General features: G+C 49.7%; 1 protein-coding gene across 4 annotated transcripts in view; it reads right to left on the minus strand.

The window, feature by feature from the left end:
• EPB41L4B (erythrocyte membrane protein band 4.1 like 4B) overlaps window positions 1-23,549 on the minus strand; it is a 170,332-nt gene extending 146,783 nt beyond the window's left edge. For all 4 annotated transcript variants that reach the window (XM_049784518.1, XM_049784525.1, XM_049784508.1 and 1 more), the window contains exon 1: window positions 23,235-23,549. In XM_049784518.1, the coding sequence (XP_049640475.1) occupies window positions 23,235-23,549 (315 nt within the window). The remainder of the gene's footprint in view (window positions 1-23,234) is intronic.
• Window positions 23,550-24,133: the final 584 nt, after the last annotated feature.

The raw sequence follows: 24,133 nt of genomic DNA on the forward strand, positions 1-24,133 counted from the left end.
TTTTTTTACATTTTTTTTAAATAAGAGACCACACAGGAACCAGAGCAGTAGCACAGCGAGTAGGACATTAGCACTGCACATAGCTGATCCAAGTTCCATACAACATGATCCCTGGCATCCCATATGGTTCCCCCAAGCCTGCCAGGAGTAATTTCTGAATGCAGAGCCAAAAGTAACCCCCTGAGTACCACTGGGATGGGAAAAACAAACAAACAAACAAACAAAACAGCAAAAATCCAAGGCTGGGTTTCAGAGCTAAGAGCCTGTAAGAGTGACTGCTTTGAACCCTGAGTCCATGTGCCTAAATCCAGTTTCTGCTTCAGTAGATGGTCAGACCCTCCACTAACTGATATTGGTTTAACTCATCTTCAAACAGGCCAACCCCACCCAGGTCAAGGTCATCAAGGCTGAGAGGAGAGTACCTACATCTTTGCATATGTAAAGATATTTTTGCATGTGTAAAAGCATCTTTGCATGTGTAAAAGGGCAACTGGGTAACAGTAGTCCAGAGGCTAGCTGGAGTATCCTGCAGCCAGCCCCCAGCCAGGCCAAAAACAAGTTCCTTCCCACTGCTAACGCCAGCAGAGGAGAACTGCACACAACACAGTCCTATACAAGCCAGTGTCTGATCTGCTGGTCCCCCTAGCCAAAACCCTGAGTTTGTGCCCCCGCCCCCTACAGCTGATGCCATGTGGAACTCCCCTGAGGAGACCAGAAAGGGCATCTTCCAAAGGCAAATTTATAAAAGCAAGTGATTAGTTTTAGGGATCCTCCCTCTACTGCTCCATCCTGGGCTTCTCACCTACCAGGCACACTGCATTTAGCAATGGAGTAATGTTTTGGTTTCTCCAACTTCAGCTACAAATGCCCCTGGATTCTCGCCTTCCAGTACCTTGGCACTGGCCCTCCAGTCTGTACCCAGCAACACCCTGGCATGGGGTGGTCTCAGAGCAACCATCCACCTACACACCCCCCCCAAGTAGCATGAAGGGTTGGGAACCTCTCTGTTATCTACAACATCAGCATCCCAAGAGTCACAGTGTGACTTCATCATATCCTCCATTCCTCTCAACCAACATACCCCACTGTGGTGCTAGTCACTTTCTTCCTCCTCTTAGCTCATTCTCTCTCACTAAAGGTCAAAATCAGTCATCGCTCACCTTCCCCAAACTCAACCCCCCACTTTCCAGGCAGCCCCTCACGTAGTCCCACATGTCTCGAGACAATGTCCCCCACCAAGTCATTTTGCTCCAGCACTAGAGTTTTCCAAGACACTATGAGGTGGCAGAGAAGTCAGGGGTCATGAGAACAAAACCATTTTTCTGAGCTGAGCTGCCTCTTAAAGGGCTCATCAGCTGCACAAAGATTTTGTGAAACAAACACCTGGGAAAAACCCAGCCTGAGAGCCTATGGCCTGAGCATGCGAGGGAGCTTGGATGGTTGGAGCATATGCCCTGGCCATGGGAAACCTCGAGTTTGATCCCCAGCATAGCAGGACACTCCCCCAAACACTGCTGAGTGTAGCCCTGCTGGTGTCCAGCATCAGTAGCCCCTGCCAAGTGTTTTCAGGAAAGCACCTGCAACTACCATCCCTTGCCTCCCAGATAAAAATGTGGCAAGGTGACTGAGGAGCTACTTAAGGTGCTTTACACCTGTTTCCTCTTTTGTAAAAGAAAATTTTACAGCTAAACTGTAAACTAAAGCTTCTGTGAGATGAATTGGGTCACCATGCATGAAGTACTCAAAACAATGCCTGGCATGAAAGAAACACTCCTTTTGTTTGTGCTCTGTGTCTCAGAGGGATTACTAGCGCCACACCCAACCATCCTTGGGGGACCAGGCGATATCGGGAATGAAGTCAGGGTTTTGCATGGTTTTTCTTTGGTAGGGTCTTGCATATTTGAGGCATATTCTCCTCCACTGGTCTTCTCTCTGGGCCTGGGAAGCACTTTTTTTTTTTTTTTTATGAGAAATGCTTGAACTGGATTCCTTCTAATGTTCAGGAGGTTTTAAGACTTGTGCTGCAATACCTCAAGGATCTTGGAACAAGGGCCAAAGTAGGGCGTTTGCCTTTCATGTGGCTGACCCAGGATGGGCAATGGTTTGATTGTTGGCATCCCATGTGGTTCCCTGAGCCAGGAGCAATTTCTGAGCTTAGAGACAGGAATGGCCCAAACAAATAAGCAAACAAACAAAACAAAACTTAAAGGATCTTGGAGCACCTGGTGGCTTCTGACAGTAAGTATATGCTCCTAATTCTAGACCTCCTGACATTTTGTGGAAATTTCTCTTGACCAAAGAGAGTACATCTCATGCAAGCCAAGATCTATGTGGCAAGATCCAACCCAATGATGTTGTTCTGCACCTCCTGCAGATGACCCCCCCCCCACAGCATGTCTGCTCCCAGACCCTTACCACTGGCTGTTCTTGTGCAGATTCCCTCTGAAAGTTTATTTTTGTCCTCTACATTCAGCTTCAGTGAGAGGAGACAGTCTATCTTTGAGTTCTATCTATTCAAAGAAAAAAAGTTGAGCTTCCCTAATCTCTAAACGTCAAGGCAGAATAGACAGCAGCCAGAAAATGGACCAAGTGTGTTCACATGCTGTGTGCTCTCCTTGTTGCTTAAGATCTCTAAGCTCACTCACTTTATCTGTAATAATGAGGGCACCAACAGAACTACCTGACATTTGGGGTTTAAGGAGTCATTGAGTTAAGCCAGGAAGATTCCTTAAATGGATGCCAATGGCCAATATATTCTGACAACATTATGCTATAAGAAAGAAGTCAAGCACAAAGGTCCCTCATTCTATAGGGCTCCATTTACTTGAAATATCCAGTTGGTCCATTTATCCAGAGAGTAAACATACTCATGGTTGTCAGAGATGGAGAGTAACTGCTTAATGGGGCCAAGGATTTTCTTTTTGGGAGGTGGGGTCACTAAAATGTTCAGGGGTTAATTAAGTGATGATAGTTGCATAAAACCAGAAGCATACTCCATGACACAAGTGGTTCATTTTTTCTCTTACATGTATTTCACCAAAGTAACAATAATACCACTTGCCAAAGAAAGAATAAGTACAGTCTTTTTTCCTCTTACTTGAGTTCTATCTATTACTCCGCACATGACTACTACAGCCTAAAATGTACTTGGTCACACACAAAGAAAAATGAACCTCGGGTCCCTAGAACCAAGAAGAAATGTCATGCAGGTGGGAACAGAGGGTTAAGACAAGCCCCACCAAAAGGGGACCACTGGACAATCCCCTTCAGAGACATGAATCAGCTGGTGAGGGGAAATAGCACAACTAAGAGACATCAGAGAGAAGTGAGGTGTGGAGATGAGAGAGATGAGGGTGGCCAGAGACCCACCAGGGAGACAGTCCTGGGGAAAAAGGACATAGTCATGGACTCAGTCATAACAGATTTTTTTTGTTTCTGTTTTGGGGCCACATCCAGTGATGATCAAGGGTTTCTCCTGACTCTGCACTCAGAAATCACTCGTGGCAATATTTGGGGGACCACATGGGGTGTCAGGGATCAAACTCAGTTTGGCCATATGTAAGGAAAGCATGCTACCTGCCATACTGTATGTCTGGCCTCCAAAACAGATTCTAAGACTCATTCTGTCATGTATTAGCCACAAGGTGTAGGAAATCTTAGAACAGAGCCTCCTCAAAAGGGGAGCCACAAAGAATAAAGAAAACCCTGAAGGACAGAGCCCCAGAGAGATAATACAGTGAGAAGAATGTTTGCCTTGTACAAGGATGACCTGAATTTAATTTCAGGCCCTCCATATGGTCCCCAAGTACTGCCAAGAGTGTGACCCCTGAACACAAGAGCTGGGAGTAAACTCTGAGCACTGCCAATGTACCCTTACTCACCCCCCCAAAGTAAACCCTGAAGGTTTGGGGCCAAACCCACAGGTGCTCAGAGGTTATCGCTGGCTCTGAGCTCAGAAATTACTCATGGCAGGCTCAGGGGAACATATGGGGTGTCAGAGATCGAACTCAGGTTGGCCGCACTCAAGGCAAACATCCTACCCACTGTGCTATAGCTCCAGCCCCTGAAGAATGACATTTAATCCTGCAAGGTGACAGGCCCCTCCCTTGCAGGTGACAGGGACACAGACCCACAGGAAGCCAGTTCCCAGGCTTGGCTGCACAAAGAATCACTGCAGGATCTGAGACTCCTGATGGAGGTCCTGGGTCCCAGTAAATCTTGGTGGCAGCTACCCAGGGTGTGCTCCTTACAAGGTCAGGAGGAAAACAAGATGAGGCGCCAGAAGACAGAAGTGTCTGGCACCCTGGCAGGGTCTGGGGTGTCCTTAGCAGACCACTCTGGGCTACCAAGGCAACATGAGAGCTGTTCCTTTTCAAGAGGGCTAAGTGATGTGAGCAATGCATCTTAAGAACAATGCCACATACACACCCCAAAATAAGTTCCTTAAAAGCTGAACCCAGTTTTTCTTTCCTTCGTGCTTTTTCGGGGGGGGGGGACATACCTAGAGGAGCATAAGAGTTTTCAGAGGTCACTCTGGGTGGTGCTTTGTGGGCCATGTGGTTCAGGGGATCACACACACACACACACACACACACACACACACACACACAGTGGACCATGTGGTTCAGGGGATCACACACACACACACACAGAGTGGACCATGTGGTTCAGGGGAATCACACATATACACGCATGTGCACAGGAACACAAAACCTGTGCTGAACCTGTCTCTCCAACCCACATTTTTGAGCATCAGATGTTCCTCACTCTGAATCTCAGATATACCAGGCAATGTCTATTTTTCTGTTCTTTTCTTGTTTTTCCAAATAAATAAAACAGTGGAAATCACCCAGGTCTTAACAAGAAACAGCATAAACTGGAACTCTCACATCCTGGGGAGACCCCCATCCCTGAAGTGATGTTAATAAGATAAACAACATGGGAAAGCAGTTCAAGTATAGTCCTCTTCTCTTTTCAAAGACAGTTCATCATCAGGGCTTTTTTTCCAGTGGTCTTAATGAAGAGGAATGATCCACCAGCCACTCTGAGACAAGCTAAATAGTGCTGGACTTTGAATAACAACGAGTCCTACACAGAAAGTGGACAATTGGTCCCAGGTTCGGAGACCTTGCAATGTCTTTTCCCCCACATTCCCTATAAGGAAATTCACATTCACATTTCCTCTTCTCAGCTCTTAACCCTACATCGGCCTCTTCCTGCACATGCCCAAGATATCAGGCCAGTTCCTGGGCAGCCTGGGCCCTACCCCAGCACAGACTGGCAGTGCCTAGGGCCTTGATGGCGAACCTATGGCACGCGTGCCAGCAGTGGCATGCAAAGGCCTTGCAAATGGCACGCCGAACGGTCCTCAATTAAGATATGCGGCGCGGCGGGAGGCGAGTGTGCCGGTGTCTGCTTTGTAGCTCACCTGGCAACAGGGCTGAACTGGTCATTGGGAGGACCGGGCATTGTGTGACATTTTGGACACTTGGGCTCAAAAAGATTAGCCATCACTGGCTTAGGGCCTAGGCCCCAGCAATCAGGAGCAAGCAGAAGACATTTGGGGAACTGCTGTATGGGGCTGCAGAGTGCTCTGCAGACTAATTACTAACCCCACAGTCAGCAGTTCACCAGGACTCTTCTGGAGGAAGCTCGGGTTCACTGCCCACAGAGCCAGCCATATTTCTTTGGAGCCCATGGGGAAAGAAGGAGTCGCTTTCAGAAGAGGCAATGGTCCCTCAGTGAGGCAAAGAGTTTGTAGACAAGTGCAAGTCAGAGTGTGAGCATGTGTGAAATGGCTCTCACTGGGCACAAATGACAGAACCTGACCATAGCCAGCCACTAAATGTCCCAGGCAGAGGCAGACAGGAAATACCTACTCTCCTAGAAGGAGACTTTGAACTGTGGGCTCCCCTAGTATTCCTGGGGAAAGGGGCACAGAGGTTCCTGTTGTCCTACTATCCACCTTGTGCAGCGCTCCCTGTTCTATATTTTCTACCCCATCTGCAGACACTTCAAGCCAGGAGAGAATTACAAGGTTCATAGGGGACCCCAGAGGAGAGGGAAGGGAACCCCTATGAAAAGGCACAGAGAGAGGGGGGAAATGGGGGGCTGTCAGACCAGTATCATGAGCTAACAGAGAACCAGAAAATGGGCGAGCACATGGTGAAACAGGCAACAGATGCTTGCCTGGCATGCATGAGGCCTTGAGTTTGACTCCTTATACCACATGACCAAGTATGTCAAGAGACCCCTAGGAGTGCCTACCAGCATTTAAAAATATATATAAAAATAAAAACAGATGGTAGAAAAACAAGGCAAGATGCTCTTTCATCAAATCTACTGCAAACTTTCAAAGAAAAAAAACAGGACTCAACCTAGGCTGAAGTATTGCAGAGTGTAGCCTCCAGACACTTGGGCACTACTTGGTTAGCTCAAAGAAAAAAATAAAATTCAGGTCCAAAGGAAAGTCAGACTGATACTGGGGCTCCCTGGCAGGAATGAGTGTGAAGAGTGAGTGAGTGAGTGTGAGGGAGCGGGGAAGAGGATGTGTGTGCATGTGACCTAGGTCCTGGCACCTCTGCTGACCAGATCTCAGCTCCCTCCATTTTCAAAGTTGGAGTTGGAACTCAGAAACCCACACCCCAAGTTTTCTTGGAGCTTCTTTCTATGGTCTCCTTCACAACAAGTGTAATTACTCGTCATCACTCAGGCCTCATGAGGCCTGTCTAAATATGCTCTGCATGTCAGCACAGCTAAGAAGGCCAGGTCCCTGACCAACCTCTGGAACTGCCGGGTAAAGGAGAGATGTAAACATCACCTGTGAAGGCCAGAGAGTGGGGCAAGGTAAAGAGCAAATGGCTCAGCTTTTTCAGCAATAAATAGAAAAAAATAATAGTAATAAATGGAGATGTGGGGCCATTGTGGGAGTAGGAAACTAAAGAACTTTGGGCTGGAAGACAGAATAGGGGTTAAGGCATTTGCCTTGCAAACAGTCAACTCCAGCATCAACATCCAGATTCCCCGGAGCACCAGGAATGATCCCTGAGCACAACAGAAACAAAGAAAGCTTGAAGTTAATGGGGGAGTTGTCAAAAGGTAGAGCTCAGTAAGATGGGACATGGATAACAGATACAGTGAATGCAACAAATCACAACTGACAGCGATTTTCAAAGCTTTCTCCTGACCCTGGTTCTTTTCTGTGGTCTCAACATGCTGGTTTGGCCCTCTAGAATTCCTGCTGTTGCCTGTCATTTGTGTGGTTTTCACTTGTGGCCTCCTTGGCTTATCTTAGGGTCCCAGAATAGCCCCAACACATGGAGAAAAGCATGTCTAAAATGACATGTACGGCTTGGTTTTAAAATAATTGGACTGCGAGAGAGGGAGGGTGACCACTGGACAGACAGAAGCATGGGCAGCTGCTGACCCTCAGAGACAGGTCTTTAGGACTCTGCTTATTTGTCACTGGGATTCTATTTTTGAGCTTGCTGAGATATTACAATAGAAATAAAATAGGTGAAGCAAGATCATTTTTATTGACATTTATTTACAAAGATGTGAGGATAGAGATAGAGGGGGAAGAGAGACAGAGACAGGAAATAGAGAGTGAGAAAGAGTGAGAGGAACAGTATTTGAAAGAGAACACAGATTTCTCTAGAGTGGAAATTAATAAGCAAAGCAGCATAGAATCAAGTGAGTGAGAAGTGTGTGCAAGGGAAAACACAGAATTGAAAAGTAAACCCTGAAAAGCTTTGGTGAGAAGCTTTAATACAATTCTCCCAATGGGTTTTCCTGAAGTTTTGCATACATCAAAGTTAATCTGGGCATTGTCCCTGAAAAGCCTTGTACTGCTGATGGTCTTCTCACAATCTTATACCTTGCACTGCTGATGGTCTCTTCTTAATCTCATAGATTCTTCCATAACTTTTTTAAAAAATAGTATCTTTAGTTAAGCACCATGATTATAAACATGATTGCAGTTAAGTTTCATTCATTAAAAGAACACCCCCTTCATCAATGCAACATTCCCACCACCAATGACCCCTATTTTCCTCCACCCCACCCCGCCTGTATTTGAGACAGGCATTATATACTTCTCCCACTTATTAACATTGTCATGATAGTTGTTAGTGTTGTTATTTCTCTAACTGCAATCACTTCTCTTTGTGGTAAGCTTCCTATCATGAGCCAGTCCTTCCAGCCCTCATCTCTATTGTCTTGGGCATTATTACAATAGTGTCTTTTATTTTTCTTAAAATCCATAGATGAGACTAGTCTGTGTCTTTCTCTCTCCCTCTGACTTATTTCACTCAGCATAAGAGTTTCCATGTCCATCCATGTATAGAAAAATTTCATGACTTCATTTTCCCTAACAGCTGCATAATACTCCATTGTATATATGTACCACAGTTTCTTTAGCCACTCATCTATTGAAGGGCATCTTGTTTGTTTCCAGAGTCTGGCTATTGTTAATAGCATTGCAATGAATATAGGTGTGAGGAAGGGATTTTGAATTTTATATATATATATATATATATATTGGTTTTTGGGTCACACCTGGCAGCACTCAGGGGCTACTCCTGGTTCTACGCTCAGAAATCGCCCCCGGCAGTCTCACGGGACCATATGGGATGCCGGGATTCAAACCACCATCCTTCTGTATGCAAGGCAAATGCTTTACCTCCATGCTATCTCTCCAGCCCTTTGAATTATATTTTTGAGTGCCTAGGGTATATTCCTAGGAGTGGTATAACTAAATCAAATGGGAACTCAATTTCCAGTATTGTGAGAAATCTCCATATTGTTTTTCATAAAGGCTGGACTAGATGGCATTCCCACCAGCAATGAATGAAAGTTTCTTTCTCTCCACATCCCCGCCAGCACTGATTGTGTTTGGTCTTTGTGATGTGTGCCAGTCCCCAAACTTTTGTTTTGTTTTGTTTTCCATAAAGGCTGGATTAGATGGCATTCCCACCAGCAATGAATGAGTTTCTTTCTCTCCACATCCCCACCAGCACTGATTGTGTTTGGTCTTTGTGATGTGTGCCAGTCCCAAAACTTCTTTTTTTTTTTTTTTTTTTTGGTTTTTTGGGCCACACACGTTTGATGCTCAGAGGTTACTCCTGGCTAAGCACTCAGAAATTGCCCCTGGCTTGGGGGAACCATATGGGATGCCAGGGGATCGAACCGTGGTCCTTCCTTGGCTAGCGCTTACAAGGCAACCACCTTACCTCTAGCGCCACCTCACCGGCCCCCCAAAACTTCTTTTCTGAAAGATCCACATTTCTCTGGCTTAAGCCTTGGATTTCTGCATCTGGATGGTGCCTCAGTTGCTCCTCTCCATGGAGCTCAGAATTTATATTTCAAAAGATGTGGTTTTCATGCCTTTGGGCTATTTTAGGGCTAGGAAATCTGAATCAGATTTTCATAGTGTTGCCTCCTTTCTTTCCAAGTTCTTCTTCACTGTAATGCCACCATGGTCATAGTGACCATTTTATTTTGCTGGTAGCTTAGTAAAATGAGGAGTGAAGGAGGCAGATTCGAGAAAAGAATGTTTCCACATCTGCTCAACCCAACTTGCCCACCAATGAGTAAGATGCTTTGCCTAAATCAGGTCAGCCCCAACCTCAGCACAGGTACTCTGAACCTGTCACCTTTCCCTCACAGAAAAGAATTTCAGGAGGGGGAAAAATGATGAAACAAAACAGTTTTCACTGAAACTTTTTCTAGGAAGAGTTGAGCAGAGAGGAAGAGAGCAGTATATGTTCAAGGGAACATGGGCTTCTCCAGAGTGGAAATAGGCAAGCAAAGAAACAGAGACAGCAAGTGAGATATATGTTCAAAGGAGAACATGAGCTTAAAGAGCAAGCTAGAAAAAAAACAATTTGATGGGAACCCCACTCAGCAATGCTCAGTTGTATTACTTCTGACTCTGCTCTCAGGAATTACTCCTTGTGGTACTCAGAAAGATATATGGAATGCTGAGAATTGAACCCGAGTAAGCCATGTACGAGGCAAGTGCCCTATACACTGTACTATTGCTCCAGTCTATTAGAAATTTGTTGTTTGTTGTTGTTTTAAGTAGTTTAAACTGAATAAATAGCACAGATCCTGCAATTAATTGCTCTCCTAGAGCCACTGGTTCTTTGGCCAAACTAAAGTCAACATGCTAATTCCTATCTAGTGAGACCAGACCTATAAGGGATGGCTCTGAGAATCTACAAGGGGTTCAGTGTTGTTCCAGCTAAGTCCCCCTCAGACACCAGAGGAGAGACCACTGCAAAAACATCAGCCGGAAAGAAACTGCCCACAAGTAAGCAAACACAGCTCGGCTGAAAATCAGATAAATGTCACAGATGGGAGCATTGCAGGAGGAAGCACATATGAGGATAAATGGGCTGCTTCATCATGCAACAGCTGGGAAGCAAGGCCATGAGGTGATTCACTCAACTGGGAATCGGAAACCGAAGTTCGGGACACAACCAGATCCTCAAATCTACCTGCCACACAGTGGCAGGCTCTGAAAATGGTTTTACCAGATCCTTTGATTTGGGGGAAATGAATGCTTCTAAGGTGGCCTAGGGACCATATAAATGATTCTCAGTCCACTGGGGCTGGAGGTTCAACGGGAGTGCAATTCAATTCAAGTCTCCAGGACCACACCCAAGGATGCCCGAGAGCCAAGTGCTGCCAGGAATTGAACAGGCATCAAACCCAATGCTAGGCATATGCTCTAACCATTATACAGCCCCTTATACCAGATCTCAAAAGGCCCTTCCTCACTGCCACACACCCACAAGATGCCTGCTTGTCCACATGCACCAGGAAACTAATTCCAGAAGGTTCAAAGCAGCAATTGTTTCTAACAGTTCCAAACTAGAAACGCCTCAAGTGCCCAAGGACAAAGGATAAAATTCCAGTACATTCACGCAATGGAATTACTGAGCAGTAAGAACTACTTTCGCCATCTCACATAATAAGAGCAACCAAATCCACTCAAACGAAGTTCACTAGCATGAGAAACTAAAGCAAAACCAATGCTATGTTGCTTCTAGAAACAGACAGGCAGGACACTCCTCCCAGGAAGAACCCAGAAAGAAGCACAGGTGGTTGGCAAGGAGTGAGCGAGCTTCACAACTTCAGAACTTTTTTCTTTAGCAGCATGTTGAGTTCATCGTTGTTCATTTTCTTCAACTATTTGTGGGATAGATACCCTTTGGTATTACGTCTAGTGCCTCACTTAAAGTATTTAAAGAATGTGCTGGATAGAAACCTTGCCTACACTGAGCAACTGAGATGAAAATTTCAGCAAGAAAACAGAGATCAGGGAAGTTGGGAGGGTGTTCAGCATTACAAATTCCCAGCAAGGACATATACTTGAGGAGAAAATGGAGGGAGGGGCGTGCGATTTGAGGTTGGGGGGGAACGACAGTAAGGTCTCATGAACAGGCAGAAGTGAAAAAGGAAAACCTGGAGGGGCACAGAAGCATTCCAAGGGGACAAAGGGGCTCAGTGGCATTGGGATACTATTTGGCTTTAAAAAGGAAACACCCTGGGGCCGGTGTGATATAGCACAGTGGTGTTTGCTTTCCACGCAGCCTACCTGGGACAGACCTGGGTTCGATCCCCGACATCCCATATGGTCCCCTGTGCCTGCCAGAAGTAATTTCTGTGTGAAGAGCCAGGAGTAACCTAAGCACAGCCAGGTGTGGCCCAAAAACAAACAAACAAAAACAATAACAACAAAAGGAAAAACCCTGACATGCACCAGCACAGAGCAAATGGTGCTTATCAGACTAAATCCAGGAGCCAGTACAAAGAACAGGTACTGCAGGACTCTACTTAAGGGATCCACGTGGGGACACAAATTCCTAGAGATAAGGAGCGAGAGGTTGAAGCGATAGTACAGTGAGAAAGGTGCTTGCCTTGCATGTGGCCGACCCACGTTCAATCCTTGGCACCCCATATGGTCTGCCAGCACAGCCAAGAGTGGTCCCTAAGCACAGAGGCAGAAAAGCCCTGTACACCACCAGGTGTGGCCCCAAAACAAAATAAAAACAAAAGCAAAAGACCCAAGTAGCTCTAGGCCCTGAGCTTCTATGAGTGACAACAAAGAAGCAAAAGGATGGGGATTAGGAAAAGGTGGTGGTGTTCCATTTCAGATGGTTACATAACAGTATGAATGTACTCGACACCACTGAACACTAAAATCCAGTTAATAGGTGTCTTACATTTTATTATCATTTTAAAAAATATCTGTACTGAAAGATATGTACAGCTGAGTGAGAGCCGATGGGCAGTGAGAGATCAGAAAAGCTTCCTCAGTCTGCCTGAACAGAGGCCAAAGGCACCATGATGTGGACGCAGGTAGGGAGAGATCCATAGAGGGGACAGGGCCAGCTCTGCAAGCAGTGGCTACACCAAGAACTTCATGTCCTCCCTGCTGGCTGACAGTGTGGACCATCTCCCCCTCTTCCCAGCCCCAGAGACCCAGCTCAATTCTGGGAAACAAGGAGGTTCGGATGATCTCCCAGGCACTTTAGCACCTCTGGGATATCTTCTTCCAGCTCTTGAGAAGGAAATGCTGGGCATTCAGCCAGCTATGACTTTGGGGAAAAGAACCTGCAAGAAATGCTGAGAAACAGTGGACCAAAACCAGAAGCCAAAGATGCAGCCCAGCAAGGTGGTTCAGAAGAACAGGAGTGGCGGTGGCTGTGGTGGTGCCTAACAGCCCAAAAGGACCTGTCATTCAATCACTGCTGATGAAGGTGTCTGTCCTTCATCAGCTGGCTAGGGTGGTGGTGGTATGTGTGGTGTCCCTAGGAACATGTATTTCACACAGAGAGGAGGGTGTGCTGGCAAGGCTAGGGACTGAGGTGAGGCTGGGGGAATTCTGGAAGGAGAATCAGAAAACCTGGTTCAATCTAGACATTCCTGCCCACACTAGCTTTGGCACCCAGAGACCATATGGACAGGAGACTCATGGCAGCTCCCAGAGAGTGAGAAGGTGACAGGAAGTGAGTTTTCAGTCTGGGGAAGGGCTGTTTACCAGGTGAGATAACAGGTGCTTTGCATATCAGCCTCCAGTCCCCAGAGAACAGCATTACACACATGGCTGAATTTGATCGAGAATAGCCACATAGCATTAAGAAGTGTGTTAGGAAGAGAAAAGGAAAATGAGACTCCAGGCCAATCTGCACACACGGTGAGAAAAGTCAGAAGGGGCAGGGAAAGCAGCAGGATGGAAATAAGTACAATCTCAGGGATGCTTCCACTTCTTCGAAGCACCTCTCTGCATCCCAGCCCTTCCTTTCATATCCTGTGTCACTGCTGTGTCACTTTAGCTTGGTGCTCACTGGGGGATGGCACGTCTGACTGGGGTGGTCACACACTTGGGCTGCAGTGTTCACCCCTCTAGGCTGAGTGGAGCTTCTGATGATTCCCTTTGCTCCTTGGGTCACATCTAGAAGTGCTGGGGGCCCACATGGTGTGGTGCTCAAGAGTACTCTGGTTTAGTACTCCTTGGGATGGTCTCTGCGGTGTTCTCATATATGTGCGCACAGGGACTAGGGGGTGCACTCCTGGTCATGGGGCTCATACATTCCAGAGGTTGCCGAAGTTCCAGACAGCTGGACTACTTAGAACCACACTTGGCACCTATGAGCAGCAGTGGGGACTAAGCTCGAGACCCCACGCTGGCTGGGAGGGGGCTTCGGCCACAGGCCATTCCATAAGTGCCTTATGCACTTTTTAAGAACAGTGGCTCTCAGTGTTGAAAGATGAAAGCCACCAGGTAAGAAGAGTACAGATTGGGTAAAATGATAGCTGGTAAGTCTCACCAAAGATGCCCACCTTCTCTCCAGATCCACAGTGAGCTCCAGGGTGACCCCTCTACCTAGAGCTGCCTTCCAGTCCCTCCCAGGCTGTATCATGCTGTCAGAAGACCCACAACTCGTACCTTTAGGAGCTGAAGCGATAGTACAGTAGATAGGGCATTTGCACGTGGCCAACCCGGGTTCAATTCCCAGCATCCCATACTGTCTCCCAAATATCACCAGGAATGACCCTTGAGCACAGAGCCAGTAGTGGCCCCCCAAAAAAAGACCAGCACCCCCATAAGCTCCATGCTGGGAGCTTGCCTGCCTTCCCAGATAGGTGATCAGGAAGATTCTGAGTCCATCTGCTCAGCCCCATTCTCCTCTCTGTAAACCCTCACCCACTCAGCACAGTTCAGACCTTCACTCCTCCTCCCCCACAGGTTCACACATAGGTCAAGGCAGTTTCCTAGGGACTTTAGGTCCCTTTCTCTTCTGATACCCTCAGCCCTCAGGCACCCTTATCACCAATGCTGAATATGATTCTTCACTATGTGAGAAAGATATACTGTGAGTAAACAGAATAAAACATTTAAAAAAAAAATAGGCCCTTGCCTTGCAGACAGTTGATCTGGGTTAGATCCTCATCACTCAGGCTAGTGAGGTGGCGTTAGAGGTAAGGTGTCTGTCTGCCTTGCAAGCGCTAGCCAAGGAAGGACTGCGGTTCAGTCCCCCAGCGTCCCATATGGTCCCCCCAAGCATCCCATATGGTCCCCCCAAGCCAGGGGTAATTTCTGAGCGCTTAGCCAGGAGTAACCCCTGAGCATCAAATGGGTGTGCCCCCCCCCAAAAAAAAAAAGATCCCCATCACTCCATCCAGTCCTCTGCACATTGCCAAGAGGGATCCCTGAGCATAGATCCAGATGTGTGTAACCCAAAACAAAACAAATTTTAGAAAATAAAAAATGAGGGGCCAGAGAGATAGCATGCAGGTAAGGCGTTTGCCTTTCATGCAGAAGGTCGGTGGTTCGAATCCCGGAGTTTCATATGGTCCCCTGAGCCCGCCAGGAATGATTTCTGAGCATAGAGCCAGGAGTAGCCCCTGAGCACTGCCAGGTGTAACCCAAAAACAAAACAAAACAAAACAAAACAAAAAAAAAGGACCAGAAATGCAGTCAAGGATCCTTCTACTCTAGAGAATCCAAAGAGGACATAGAAAGAATGGGATGGAGATTGGGGAGAAGACAAAATGGGGTGCACCTCAGATGATTGTCCAGCCCTCCTGTGGCTGGAAAGAGGATGTGAGCCAGGTGGGGAGGGTATGGGGAGGAGGGGGGACAAGAGTGGTGAGTACAAGTAGCAGGTGCCGTATCAATGGGAGCTTTAGGAGCTGGAGATAAGCACAATGGTAGGGCATTTGCCTTGCACTCAGACGATTCAGGATGGACAGTAGTTCGAATCCCAGCATACTGTCCCCCGTGCCTGCCAGGAGCGATTCCTGAGCACAAAGCCAGGAGTAACCCCTGAACACCACCGGTGTGACCCAAAATACCAAAAAAAGAAAGGGGGACTTTACCTGCCTCAAAGTAAGGCAGAGGGGCATTATCCCTCAAGGAGGTCTGGGGAGGCCTTTATTCTTACTAGGATAGGGAGGGTGGCAGCAAGTAACTCAGATAGCCAAGCAGCCAGCACTGAGGGTCCCGCCCCCTCAACTCAGGAAAGAACATAGAGGTACGTGTTGTAAAGGTTTCCAAAGAGACACCTATTCCAGGACTTGGTGGGTGGGTCCAGTACCTGGCACTGGAAGGTGGGTGCAGGTGGGAATCTTACCAATGCACTTAGCTCCTCCTTTCCAGGACATTCTAGCAGCTAAATACAGAAAGGGAGACGTGACTGGACAAACGGCCCAAACTGTCACCAAGGCACTCCCTGGGAACATGCATTAGCTGAGGTTTCCTCTTCCCTGCGTCTCTGCAATCCTACCATGCTGCTTGACAGGTGTTTAAACATAAAAGTGGGAAAATAACATACGCCAACCTGAACAAAAGCACCCACATGAATCAGCAGTTGACCCTACCACACAGTGGAACAGGCAGCAGTGCTGCTCAGGCAGCTGACTGGACAAGAAGTCAGAGCTGGAAGGACTGACAGCCGAGCAGAAGTGGATTTTTCCTTAAGTGCCTCTGCAAGAATGTCTGGGCAGGCTTCTACTTCATCCCGCCCCCAACTCCGTCCAACCTTTCACTACTTGAAAACCAAAGGAGGCCTGGGCCTTTCACCTCCACAATTATAGTGGGGACAGAATTCAAGGCGATTATGCATGTGAAAGTGCTTAGCAAGTTAATATTTGTTCAGTCCTGGACCTGAAAAAGGGTCATGTTACCATCACTGGAGAGGCCAGGCAGACAGGGACACACACCCCAACACCAATACCAACTCTGAGGAATTTGAAATTGGCAAGAGTGGAAACAGAGTTTATCACACCTACAACCTCAGTTGGGAGAGGGTTTGCCATTCATCTCTTCCCTGGCCCCCACCCTAGTCCTCCTCTTTTTTGGGGGGGCAGGACAATAGAACAGCAGTAAGGCATTTGCCTTGCTTGTGGCCAACCCAGGTCCAAGCCCCAGCAATCCATATAGTCCCCTGAGACTACCAGGAGTAATTTCTGAGTGCAGAACCAGAAGTCACCCTTAAGCACCATCAGGTTTGCCCAAAAACCAAAAACCAAAAAAAAAAAAAAAAAAAAAGTATTTGGAAGCTAGAGAAATAATATAGTAAGAGGTTGTCTTGCGCAGTCAACTTGGTTGGTTTGCTGGTACCATATATTGTCCTCTAAGACTCCTAAGTATAGATCTCAAACAAATAACATCCCCCAAAAAACAGCCTTTAAAATATAGGAAAATAGGAGCCAGAGAGCTAGCAGAATGGGTAAGGTGCTTTTCTTGCACAGGCTGACCATAAAGCCCACTGCCAGTTATGACCCAAAATAAAAAAAAAATGCATTTGTTTGAGGAGCCAAAGCTGGGCCCTACAACTTACATGGGCCAGGTAAGGGTTCTGATCCAGCCATATCCCAGCCCCTAACAACAAAGCCCTATAGACAGAAGAAAAAAGGTTACTTGGGGATACCCAAAAGCCCAAAACAAGGTGCCTCCTAGGTCAGAACCTAGGAGGAGTAGAAAGGGGGTACTGGCTTCTCCTGTTTCCTAGGGTATCTTATAGGATTGTCCGTTTCTTCTCATAACTAAGGGTAATGACCCCCTCACTTTCTGATTGCCACCCCCCCATCTTGTTTTTCTCACACCAACTTGGACAGAGGTACAATGGCACAGTGGGTCTTCAGGCCCTCTCTGACAAAGACAGGCTTCCTAAAGCTCTGGCGCGACACTGTCAACCCCCCAACACCACGTCAGTCAGAGCCTGACTTCCCTGTATAGCGTTTTTCAGGGGCTGCCTCCTATTCTCACAGATGTGGAGCCTGTATTTCAAAGGGAGTGATGTATTCTTCATCAGAAATCCCTGCGGTATCTATGGCAAGTCCAGCTTCCACGACCATTCAATCAGAATTGCCAGGGCTGCAGTCTGGGAGCACTCAGGGATAGAGAGAAAACCCCGATGAAGTCTGTGAACAAATCACTGTAATAGCATTTCCCATTGCTGAGAGAAACATGACCTGCTCTCAGTGGCCTCGTTCCACCATTGTGTCAGAATGGAGTCTCTCCTCTTCCCTCTCACCCCCAAAGGCTAGATTGCCAGAGTTCTGACAGTAACCCCATTCCAACCATCCACCGAGGTTTCCACAGGCAGGAAGCTGCTTTATCTTCACAGGCGTCAGTTTCCCCATGCACAACAGGTGCCATTTCTGCTGTCAAAGGCCCCTTTCAAGTGTACAATGAGGCATTGGTTGCATCATGCATGTTCTGTAGGATGGGAAGTTCCGGACCGAAGAGAGGACAAACTTGTATTTTGCATTTATTGGGGGAAGGTGGGCAGAGGATTCCCTTCTCGACCAATGTAAAAAAACCTTTCCCCAGCATCCCTTCAGACTCCCTCCAGATTCTAATTTTAGTGTATGTGCTGCTGAAGCGAGCACTACCTCCAGATTCCTTCCAACTTCCAGGAGAGGTGAGCCAAGCCATGTCTGCTCTGTGCAGCACACGTTTTCCTTGAAATATTCACGACTAGAGAGAATTTCCCACATCCCACGGGCCAAAGCGGAGACATGAGAGAGGCAGGTGTGTAAAATGACACCCTGCTGTTTACGGACGGTTTTGCTATTTTTCCTGTTCAGCCCTACAACCAAACCCCTTTTAAAGACCAGAGAAATCCCCATTCGCTGGCAGCACGGCAGGAACTCAACCATCTCCCACGTGGCTCTGGGGCCTGAAGCTTTCTGGAGCCAACACTGTTATAGTCCCACATTGCGCCAAAGCAGAGCTCCAGGCATGGTGATAGCGGCAGTGCTGAATGCAACACAGCACAGGCTGTGGCCTCAGAGGCCTGGCAGGAGTGCAAGCCAGCCTGCCCCACAGAGCTGCTAGAAGGCTGTGCACAGAGGCGAGGTGTGTGTGGGGGGGGGGGGGGGAGAGTCAGGGCTGAGTACCAGCCGCACGAGCAAAGGGATGCCAGGGATTTAGTCAACAGAGGGCTAATATGAGTCAACAGTGGGTGCCACTGCCAAGCACGCTAATGGGATCTTCAGCTGAATTAACAGAAGGGAAGTGTCTGGGGCAGGTCAAGGGAGCCCTACCTTGGCTGAGTCCAGACCACACCGAAGGGCTAGGCAGGGCTGGGGAGAAGGAGCCACCCTTCCACCTTCCCAGGCAGGGCCAGGTTCTGAGCAGGGGAGAGGCTCAGGGCCACTTTCACGGAGCAGAGGAAGCCAAGGACTTCTCCCCTGGGATCTGGGTGTGCCCAGAAGCCCTGCTCCAGAGCTCCAGACTATAGCCAGTAGATATGTTTTTCTTTTCTTTTTGTCCTGGGAGTGGGGGGTGGGGAAGCACTTCCCCAGCAGCGTTCTGGGGCCACTCCCAGCAATACTCAGCCAGTTGGGTCCAACGGTTCTGGGTAGGGCCTAGTGATATGGTATAGCTCAGAGCCAGCACTGCTGGGGGGGGGGGGCACAATTAGAGGTGCTTTTGGAGGTGGGGGGGGGTGCAGGATGTACATGCAAAGCATGCATTCCTAAGGAAACTTGTTTGTATGGGCTTTTGTGGGGGCTCAAGGCTTATTCTTTGTCTGTGCTCAGAATTCATCCCTGGTAGGGCTCGGGGGACCTTAGGCACTGCTGAGAATTCAAACTATGGTCTCAAGTGAGTGCTAGGTCTTAACTCCTGTATTTGCTCTCCAGACCCAACAGAGTAGTTGTTGGTCTAGGTCAGTGGTGGGCGACCTTTTTTTTCAACTGAGCCAAATCTCACCAAAACCACGATTGAAATTTATTTTAAGAGCCACACAGGGTGCGCACTGACAGAGGCTAGGAGCAGAATCTTGACTCCTGGAGCGGCCACCCAGCACACAGAAGAGCCACATTAAAAAGTGTAAAGAGCCTCATGTGGCTCACGAGCCACAACTTGCCAACCACTGGTCTAGGTTTTTTTTTTTGGGGGGGGGGGCACACCCAGCAGACTCAGGGGTTACTCCTGGCTCTGTGCTCAGAAATTGCTCCTGGCAGGCTCAGAGGACCATATGGGATGCTGGAAATTGAACCTGAGTTCATCTTGATGGCCACATGCAAGGCAAATACCCTACTGCTGTGCTATCTCTTTGCCCCCCCCTCCTTTTTTTTTCAAAGTCCTTTAATTCACAAATGATCCAATGGTAAAAAAATCAGAGAGTCACAGCAGAGGATGAGTATGACGTGGGGCATGAGAAGGTGCAGGCCCTATCAGAGAGGATGGCCTATTATAGCTGCTTCTATCATATATTGTAATTCGGCAAGAAGTGAAGTTAGCACAACAGGTAGCCTAAACAGTCCTAGAGTCTACTGACTTGGTGCTGTATTAAGTATTTAATGTAAACTTGCAAAGCACCAGGCACCAAGGTTTGAGACCTCATCACCTCCAGTGCCATGACTCCAGGACGCTTCTCCAGCATTGCCCAGGTGAACCTGTCCTAGCAATTAAGGGGTGCGCTTCAGCCAGTGTTCCTTAGGAGCATCAAGGCCACTGCTCACTCACTCATCTTTATGTTCACAGCACATGCCGGGTTACCTGGGAGACACTCCATGACTGTTGGCCGAGTGATCTGAAAACTAAGAGGCACTGGGCCCAGCCACATCGAGGGTAGCACTGTGGCAGTGGTGACTCCAGAACACCAATGGCCGGCTGAGGGCCCATAAAGGCAATGAGCAAGCACCTTGAGGGTGCTGAGGAAGGGAGTTCTTGATACATGGAGTCTTCCTGGCTGCAGAACTACAAACAGTACAGGTTCTGAGACCAGGAGCTACTCCCAGGGTAGAGCAGGGTAAGTCATCTCCAGGGTAGGTCAGAGTAGGTCAGGCCTCAATCAAGGCCCCTCCGGGACCTGAAAGTCGTGCACATGCAGCTCTAAGGAGAGGGGGCAACTGACGTGGGACACACAGCCAATAAGGACAGCATCAGAGGGAAGGCCATGGATAGAATGGGTAAGAAGCAGCACACCAGCTCCAAGTGCTTCCCAGCTCCAAGACTTAACTGGAAGAACGAAACACTTCTTTGTGTAGACCAGCACAGACTGTGAGCTGCAGCTTTGGTCTCTCATCAGTCTGCATAAACCAGCCCTGCTTGTTGAGGGTTTAGCTTCCTGGGTGCTCACCTGACAAAAACTGGCATCTGCTTTTCCTTTTCCTTTTCTTTTTTTTTTTTTTTCTCGGGCCACACCCAGCTGCGCTCAGGGGTTACGGGTTACTCCTGGTTCTGTGGTCAGAAATCACTCCTGGCAGGCTCGGGGGGCTATATGAGATGCTGGGGATCGAGCCCGGGTCCATCCTGGGTCAGCCACATGCAAAGCAAACACACTATCACTGTGTTATCGCTCTGGCCCCTTCAATTTCCTTTCGATAGGATATGGGATTATATCAATAAGTAAAGTTTAGGGCTTGTTAAATCACATCTTAAAAGTAATGAGGCATCTGTCATATAAACTCAAAGGGCCAGAGTGCATTCTTTGCTCTTTTGGCTAGGGTTCAAGGCCCAAGTCTACTCCCGTCGGATTTCTGTCACCACGTAGTCCCCTGAAAACAACCAGGAGTGTCCCTAATCAAAACGTACCAAAAAAAATCTATAAGGTGGAAAAACATTTAGGAATCAAATGGGGTTTTGCCCCCACCCCAGGCAAAACTCTCTCACTGCATGTTCCCTCCCCATAGAATCCCAATCTGAATCTATTCACTCCATATATATACATATATATGTGTGTGTATGTATATATATACATATATATATATTGGTTTTTGGGTCCATGTATATATTTTTGTTTTGTTTTGGTTTGGTTTGGTTTGGGGCCACTGGTGGTACTCAAGAGCTTTCTCCTGGTTTTCTGCACTCTGGGATCACTCCAGGCAAATCCGAGGGTGGGGACTACTATACAAGGTGCAGGGATTGAACCTGAGGTGCAAAGCAAGCACCACATCCATTCATCTCTCCAGCCCTGAGTTTGTGTCTTTTCAACCTAGAAACACCACTTAAACCTATGGCAGGAACCTGACAGCTGCAATCTACTTTACAAACACATAAGCCTTTCAGAAACAGACAAGAAAAGCCACAGCAAGGAGCATTGTCAAAGTTCCCATCAGAGCATGCCTGCCCACATCCAGCTGCAAATGTGCCACAGACTGCATGTAAGCGAGTATGTATACACATAAACACACACACACAAGCACACATTGCCCACTCCACAGACAACCTACTCGCTGCCCCATTCCGCCACCCTCCACCCTCTTCCACGCCTCTGCTCCCCTCACAGAGAGGCTGAGGGCAGGCTGCAGACTCAGACTGAGGCAGAAGCAACAACCTACTCGTGCTATTAAATCAACAACCCCTAAGCATCAAGATGTTTGCTCCTTTCCCATGAATACAAAGGACCACGAAGATTGTTTAGCCAACAAAATGATACCCCGTGGATTGCCCGAGGAGCCCACAAAAATAAAACCCCCATCCATAGACACAGTCTCCAAATTAAACCTAATTTGAGGCCGCTTTAAAGCCTGGGTCAGGCCAGCTGTGTATTCCACCCCACCCTCCCATATGAGATTCCTACAGGTTCCTAATTTTCTTCCTCCACCCTGGGAAGGCCTAAATTTAGCTTTCTGGGAAAGTGCGCAGCTGCTGGTGGTGGGGTCGGGGCCCCTCGAAAACAGCATCCAGACAGATCAGTAACTCTGATCTTGGATCCTCAGCTCTGCTGTGTCCTCAGTCACACCCAAAGACTCCCAGAGGCACCGTCTGCTGCAGCGCTGGGTGCATAGAGGCGCCCCGTTAATATGAGCTTGATTTGATCAGATCCGGCCCCTAGAGAGATGTGTTTGGTGGCCGGAAGGAAGCAGGGCGCAGACTGCAGCACAGATCTGCCTCTCACCTAGAGGGAAGCAAGGTGTGTGTGTGGGGGGGGTGCAACCACCTGTGGGAGGGGTGAGGGGCAGCTCTGGCCCCTACACCACCTACCAGGGGGCACCTCCACCGCCTGAAGCGCGTAGCCTGCGGCGGAGGTGGGGCTCGCCCGTGCCACCCACACATATACACAAGACACATACTCAGGGCGCAAGAACTCGGCCGGCGCCGAGTGGGTCTAAGAGCCCATTCCAGAGTTAGCACCAAGCACCAAGTCGCCCAATCCCCAGCGAGGCTACATGGGGCCGGGCTCTTAGGAATTAAGTCAGGAGTGGATAGGGGTGCGGGTAGGAGGCATCGGGAGAGAGCAGACAGGGTCCCCCGACTCCTTCCCAAACTTGAAGCAAGCACCTGCTGGGTGACAGGCAAGCTAGAGTGCTGGTCCTGTCCGCTCTGTTGTCCAGGCCTGGTGGCTGGGGGTTGGGGGGGGGGGTCGGGGGGTACCCCCTAGGTAGCACCGCAATGGTTTGGAGGTTTTCATAACCAAGAACCTAGCACCCAGTGGAGGGGTCCCTGAGGGAACCTGGGAAGAGGGAGAAGGGGACGGAAAGGGGACAGGTAGCAAGGAAGGAACGGGGCTGGACGCGCTGGGGAACGAGGCCCAGGGGGACGAGGCGATGGCCGAGAGGCGCAACCAAGCCACCCGTGCTCAGAAGTGCCAAGGAAAGGGGGGTGCGAGCCCAGAGGCGCGATCGGGCGAGCCAGACGGGACCGGGTGGTCCCGAAAGCGAGGAGCATGGGAGCGCTCAAAGAGAAGGACCCCCCCGGGGGGGGGGGGAATCCTCGTCCTGAAAAGGAGAGGGGCGCGCGGCGGCTGCAAGCCCGCACTCACCGGCAGGTCCACGCTGACTTCGGTCCCGTCGAGCAGGAAGACGCGGCAGTACAGGGTGGCCTTGGACGCGCCGGCGGCGGAGATGTGCACGGCCGCGCCGCCCGTGAGCAGGGGCCCGCCGCCGGCCGGGAACACGCTGCCCCCGGGCGCAGCGGGCAGCGTGCAAGCTGAAGAGGCGGCGGCGGCGGCCGGGCCCCCGCGCGGTCCCCCGTCGCGCTCGTCCCCCAGCCCGGCGGCGGCCCCGCGCCCAGCCGCGCCCCGCGCGTAGCGCTGCATGGAGCGGCGGCCAAAGGTCCGGCGCAGGAACCGCAGCATCCTGGCTGGGGGCGCCCCCTGCCTCCGCCCCCTGCGCCGCCGCCGCCGCCGCCTCCTCTGCGCCGCCGCCCGGGAGCGGCCCGCGGCTCGCTCAGTCCCGCCGAGGCCGAGCAGAGGCCGCGCTCCGGCTGCCTGCGGGGCGCGCCGGCCCGGCCAGTGCGGGCGGCGGGCGAGTGGGCGCGGGCGGGCTGGAGGGCGCGCGCGCGCGGGGCGGCCCCGGAGCCGTCTTGCAGCCGCCGCCGCCGCCGCCGCCGGCCTGCGCGGGGCTGCGCTGCAGACGGGCCGCTCCCGACCGACCGACCGACCGACCGACCGACGGCCGGGCGGGCGGGCGGGCGGGCAGCGGGGAGCTCCAGCCGAGCCGGAGCAGGGCGCCTGCGTGCTCCCGGCGCGCTCACTCCCCCTGCCGCGCTGCGCCTCCTCGCCTCGCCTCGCCTGGGGCCGCTAGGAGGAGGCCCCGCTCCCCCCCAGGCGCCTCTGCCTGCGCCCGCGGCCCCCGCCTCCCACCTGGGAGGCTGCACCTCCAGCCGCCACCGCCACCGCCACCACCGCCGCCGCCGCCGGGACTGCAGCACGCCCTCCTC

This window comes from Suncus etruscus, chromosome 1 (genome assembly GCF_024139225.1).
Source record: "Suncus etruscus isolate mSunEtr1 chromosome 1, mSunEtr1.pri.cur, whole genome shotgun sequence".
Lineage (NCBI taxonomy): Eukaryota > Metazoa > Chordata > Mammalia > Eulipotyphla > Soricidae > Suncus > Suncus etruscus.